Consider the following 6245-nt stretch of genomic DNA (forward strand, 5'->3'; position numbering starts at 1 on the left):
GTGTCTCCACATTTTACCTCCCTGAAAATAACCCCAGACATGACTCTGCTGCAGAGTGAGCAGCAACCAGTGAAAGTGACCCCCAGGATGGACTGTGCAGGCAGAGTGTTACAGGGGCAAATGGGCAGGACCTGCTAACTGAGCTCCTTGGCCTCTGAGACACTCAGAGCAGCACCAAAGGCACTGAACCTTCACATGTGTCTGGGAAGACTCTGCCAGACTGATTTCTACTCAGTCATCCTGGCAAATGCTAAGGTTGGTCTTTTAGAAGTGAAAAGAAAGCAGAAATTAATTCTGTGGAGCTGGAGAGTTTGGACTAGCTCAGTGGAGAAATGGGGAAGTTCACCAGTAAAACAGGGCACATCCCAGTGCCAGGTAACCACAGATAACACACTTGTTCCTTCACCCATTGCATGGTCAGCATCACTGTTTTCAAACAGAACTGAACTCGTAACACTTTATCTCTGGACAGCAATATGGATGTTGACACAACTGTAAGTTACAGAACACAACACCATTCCTAGAGAGCATATGGGACTGAGTGCCAATGGCACTCTCCTTCCCCAAAAATCTGCCTGCATCCCTCCCAGAGGATTTGAGAACACCATTCCATGGCTAAAGCAATGTTTCAAATACAGACTAATGTCAACTGCCACTTTGTTGGAGAACTTACAATCAGAAGAATGACAACACACCCATTGACAAACATCTATTTCTGAAGGGCTTTGAGGCTCATCGATTGACTTCTCATGACCGTTTAGAGCTGCCAGTATTGCTCACAAGTAAACAAACTATTCCAGAAATCCAAATTACCTGCCAGCCCTTGTCTGCTGTCCTGTAGTAGGGATAGTTTTTAGTTATGTGCGTATAAATTCCATTTAGTGTAAGCTGCTTATCCGGGGCCATTGTAATTGCTTGGACTATTAGCTGTGCATAGGAGTAGGGAGGCTTAGAGTCGTCCTGTACAAGAACAAGGAAAGTCTATGTCAGTACACTTGACAGATAATCACACTTGACAGATAATCACACTCCTTTCTACATCAGAAGTCATAAAACAGAGTTAACGAGACTTAGGGCACTTTGGGATGATCAAAATCAGAGAAGCACAGAATTTTAGGGGTTGGAATGGAGCTTGGAGACCATCCAGTGCCAACCCCCTGCCCTGGGCAGGGACACCTCCCACCAGAGCAGGCTGCTCAAGGCTCATCCAACCTGGCTGTGAACACTGCCAGGGTTGGGGCAGCCACAGCCTCCCTGGGCAACCTGGGACAGTGTCTCACCTTGACATCCTGAGGCAGAAAAGAAACTAAGACAAAATTGTTGTTCTGATTAGCCATTTTAAGATAGCATAAATTCTGGAGACACATGTAACAGCAAAGAATTTGCAACAGCCTGTGAAGAGATCCATAACTGAGACTGCACACAGGCCTTTCCCCAACGCGGAGCGAGATCAATCCATCAATCAATCAATCACCCTCACATCTGATCACAAAACCCCACGCATTCTTTTTCAAGTCTGTCACGTTAAATTACAACCCAGTGCATACCCTTTATCAAACTAAATATCCCAGAGCTTTACGTTCACTTCAGGTGTAATTCCTGGGATTGATTTCAAGCCATGTTTACCTTTGGGCTATCTCCCCCCGATGCTTCCTTGTCGTTTTCTGACTGTGAATTGTCAGCCATCAAATGTAGGTCAGATGCTATTCCACGGCTCATTCTGTACCCTGAGGAGCCTGCGCCGCGGGGGCTCGATGGGCAGGAATTTGCAGCACTGTAGAGCATAAAAAGAAGATCCTACTATTTTGTTATACAGTATATCACCACATTATGTCTCATCAAAAAGCTCTTAGTGCAGAAAAGCCACTACAGAGCTCTGAGGCTGCAGCTAAGGGTGTGCCAGGGCAAAGCAAACCCACCTTCCAAGCCTTCCTAACTCATCCATGGCAGTTAGAATCACTGCAGGAAGAAACCTGTCAGATGCAGCTCAGGCTTTTTCCTCCTCAAAAGAACAAGGATCAACTGATTTATTAGGCTGCGCTGTGTTTGTGTAAGATTTGCCAACAGAGAAGTCCACTTTCACTACATAAGCTGCCACAAATTTTCAGGCACTCCTTGGAAACAAGACACACATCTTGCATGGAGTTTCTGCCATATGCTTGGGTTCAGTCTGCTCAAAAAAAAAAATCATCTCTCCTGTGCAGTGTTTCCTGCACATTTGAGAAAATATAGCAAGCAGGGAGGAAAAAAAAAAATGTCTGGTTCTCATTCCAATCTACATCAGTATTAAATGTTTCCAGGTATATGCACATCCTTACAGACACATACATGTATAAAAATCAGAAACTTAGCTGTAAATGGGGTGCATCAGCACTGACTCAGCTGATTTAATGCAGTGTTAGGCCAACAGAGCAGATACACTGTTAGAATGCAAGAGATGGTGCCAAACACACACACGAGTGGCTCTTAATACTTGCCATTTTGCTATCCATCACAGAAAAATACAGATAAAATTGTATATAATTCCACTGGGGCATCTTTCCATCAGTTCCCCTGCCCTGCACAGCCCACAGGAACTGCAGCTGCATGAAGCTGGTTTTCTGCTACAGTTTCCATTTAGCCAGGAGGAAAAAGACAGTCAGCAGGGGATGTCCATCCCTTTCCCCAGAATAAATGTTGGCAGCTCTCTACAAGGACACACTCTCAGCAATTCATCCTGCAGCCCTCAGAAACTCCACAGAACTAGAAATCCCAATGGCAGAGCCTGCTGTGTCCCAGAATCAGCCTTAGCTCCAAAGGCAATCTTTAACCTGACTTGAATCTGTAGTTCAAAACATCAATAACAAATCACTCTAGACAATGTTACTCAGATTCAGACACTAAAGATTTAACAATTCTACATCTGTTCAGGTTTGTCTGCCTGACCCCTCAAGAAGTTCCTTGATACCTGTCCCTTTTTGTGCAGGGACAGAGGCAAACACTGCAGATGGGGCAATATATATGTGTGTAAAAATTACTCTCCACACTTCACATCGGAAGAAATCCACCAACAATTTTCTCCCAGTGATAGAGCTACTCAAGGAGGGAGAGTGAATTTTGGAGATGTCGTACAGAAGAGTCCTTGATTAGAGCCCAAATGTGTAGCTAATTTATTTTTTTAAATATAGGTCACTGCTGCTCTGTGTTTTCCCCTATCAGCTGACAACATCCCTCTGCTCTGCTCACTTTAGCATGTATTGACAAAGCGACACATATGGTATAATCAAAGCAAGTTTACAAGTCTTCTACAAAACAGGATGATTTGCAGAGAAACTGTCAAGCTTTGCTCTCAAAATAGACTCTAAACTGTCATCTCTTTTTTTTTTCCTGTAATAAACTACTCAACAGGTGCACGAAAGCCCTGGAGAGAATTACAAAACTCACAGTGAGGCAAAGACTGTGGTGATAAATGGGATGTTATCTGGAATATTTGTGAGCTGCTCTGTCATTTCTTGGGCAAGATGTGTTTACTCTGAGTTTGTATAAGAAAGCAAACCTGTTACACAGTCAAGTCTGGATCTCTTTTCTCTGTGCTTCCATCGTTTATCCAGATGCCATCAAACACTCCAATACTGAGACCAAGATCTTGGCAGGCGTGGAAACAGCCAATTATCTTTACATCCAAATCTCATTAACAAGATGCACATTTTAAAAGAACCAAGCATGAACAGTGCTTTGCCCAAGTGAAGATGCAAAAGTGAGAGGGGATAAGAAAGCTTTCCAGAGCACATAGGTGACTGTGAATCACTTCAAGGCACTGGAAGTTCTAAGTCTTGCTCCTGAACTTTTGCAAAATTAAAAAACTTCTATCTGAACTGATTTCAGCAGTTTGTGAGGACAGGTCACTTGTGTTTAATTGAGTTTGGTTCCAAGGAACAGGTGGGACAATGGCTACAATTACCAAGTGGAGCAGCAGGGCAAGGAAAATCCTTGGATTATCATAGAACCATAGAATCAACCAGGTTGGAAAAGATCTCCAAGATCATTGAGTCCAACCCTACCGTGGTCACTAGACCATGGCACTGAGTGCCACATCCAGTCTCAGCTTGAAAACCTCCAGGGATGGTGAATCCACCACCTCCCTGGGCAGCACATTCCAATGCCTGAGCACTCTCACCATAAAAAATCTCTAATATCTAACCTAACCCTCCCCTGGCAGAGCTTGAGTCTGTGCCCTCTTGTCCTGCTGCTGGCTACAGTAGGTTACCCTCTCACAGCCATCTCAGCACTGAGCTCTGCACCTCACCTGCAGCTTAAGCAAAAGGTCTGTTTGCTTCCACCAGTGATTAATCAATAACAAACCTCCTGCAGGAAGAGATCAATCTATTTCCCACACTAATGATAACCCAAACCACCACTGTTTCTCAGGATGAATTTCAGGGAGACAGTGGCAAATCAGAATGTTTAAAAATGATGTAACTTCAACTTCTCTCATTCTAAGTGCTGCCATAAGCATGCAAGAGGCCAAAGCAAGCTAAAGGAGCTGGAATGGTGTCAGACTGCCAGGCTGCTGGGCAGGCTGCACACGCTGCACATGTGCAGTTAGAACACTACAGACTGCTCATGCAACTCCCATTAGTTAGCAGAAAGGTGTTTTCTCCGAGGCAGGTAACGCTGAGCCTCAACCAAACTCTGCCCTCCAAAGGGTGAAGGAGAAAGCTGTGCTGAGCCTGTAGCTGCACAGGGCTCTGCATCCCACCTGCAGGGTTTAAATACCTGATAGTTCCCGTGGGAGAAGGGAGAGGGCTGATCAGGTGAGCCATGTTGTCTGGAATGTTTATTGTTAAGGGAGAGATCTGGGGTTGCACAGGCTTCACTGGGGACTCCGGGGCCTCCTGTTTTTCTCTCTTTTCATTGGACAGAGCTGTGAATGTTATCTTGATGTTTGTGCTGGGAAACCTGAAAGTACAGCTGAAAAATAAAACACAAATACGTGAGCCACTGCTTTACAGAATGTCAGACTTTGTGCATAACTTACATGTATCACCTAACCTCGTTTAGCAGTTAAGAGCCACAGTATCTTATAGATTACCCATCAGATCAGAGACAGGTCAACATGACCAGAGAAAGATCCCCAGGTAAGCAGGTGAACATCTGGAAAGGAATACAGGCAAATGTGACCCTTTCTAACGAGGGCAGTTTATGTGTTGTCCCCAAATTTCCTGAGGTTCACTCTGATCTGGCACTGCCCCCAAAGCAGTGCTGTTTGGAAGAGCAAACCCCATTATTTTAGGATGCAATTCAACAAGTAGGTCCATGACAGCAAAATTCAACAGGAGCATAAATGCTGGCCAATTTGACATCTACTCAGTTTCACAGACTGGGCTAAGCAATTTGGTTTCTGTTCTCCTAAAATACCTATTAAATTAAACACATACCAACTCCAATTCTGTTCATTCACAGAGTATATTGCTGTGCAGTGTTACATTCAAGTATCTTCTTCCAGAGCAGGATTTAAGAGGCAATTTCACTAAACTGCCCATTTTCATATATTACCACAGATTAGATGCCCAAATTTAACAACAAATGATAAATTAACAATGTGCAACTGTTGAAAAATTTGAGACATAAAACACACTGATGCACTTTGGAGCAATCCCCTTTCCACATCCCTGTCCTCAGCATCCAGAACTGAACCTAATTAAACAGCGCAAGCTGCTTGCAACTTCTCAGTAAATAAACAGATTGAGCAAACAAGAAACTTCATTTTCTTTCAACAAAAGCTTCTATAAAAAAAAAACCCAGTTCAAATAACTTTACTACCTCCTCCTTCTTAAGCTGTTAGACTACACTAAACCCACAATGACATTTACACACCTCCCACACGCCGAAAGGACTTTCCAGTGACACTACACCCAGAAACAAACCTCACACAATGTGGGGTTTGGGGTTTTTTAAGTACTTCTAGGTAGGTTAGTTTTATGCAGAAAGGAATCAGGAGCACGAAGGGGAACGGGGTAAGAACTGAGCTACGAATGCAAAACGCAGACTGTAAATACAAGTGATGATTTCTCTGGAAAAATGTCTTAAAGTGATGTAAGAATTGGAAGGACCACTCCAGTGCAGAGGAGCCTTAAAAACACGAACTCTCATGTGTTTCGGCTTTTATTTCTTACAATGAATCTAAGGATGTTTAGAGAACAAAGGCAGCGTTTGATTTTCACTCTGTCCCTTGCCACATGCACCACAGAGCTGCTTTTTCCCTA

The 6245-nt window shown here is 43.8% G+C and overlaps 1 protein-coding gene across 1 annotated transcript in view; it reads right to left on the reverse strand.

Annotated features, from left to right (window-relative positions):
* Nucleotides 1–813: 813 nt before the first annotated feature.
* Nucleotides 814–6245, reverse strand: part of LOC103808078 (forkhead box protein K2-like) — a gene marked incomplete at its 3' end in the record, with an annotated part of 13489 nt that continues 8057 nt past the window's right edge. The window contains exons 2-4 of the mRNA XM_009080843.1: nt 4756–4950; nt 1627–1774; nt 814–960 (exon numbers count right to left, since the gene is read on the reverse strand). Of these exons, the coding sequence (XP_009079091.1) occupies nt 814–960; nt 1627–1774; nt 4756–4950 (490 nt within the window). The remainder of the gene's footprint in view (nt 961–1626; nt 1775–4755; nt 4951–6245) is intronic.

The sequence above is a fragment of the Acanthisitta chloris genome, unplaced genomic scaffold, assembly GCF_000695815.1.
Source record: "Acanthisitta chloris isolate BGI_N310 unplaced genomic scaffold, ASM69581v1 scaffold26368, whole genome shotgun sequence".
Lineage (NCBI taxonomy): Eukaryota > Metazoa > Chordata > Aves > Passeriformes > Acanthisittidae > Acanthisitta > Acanthisitta chloris.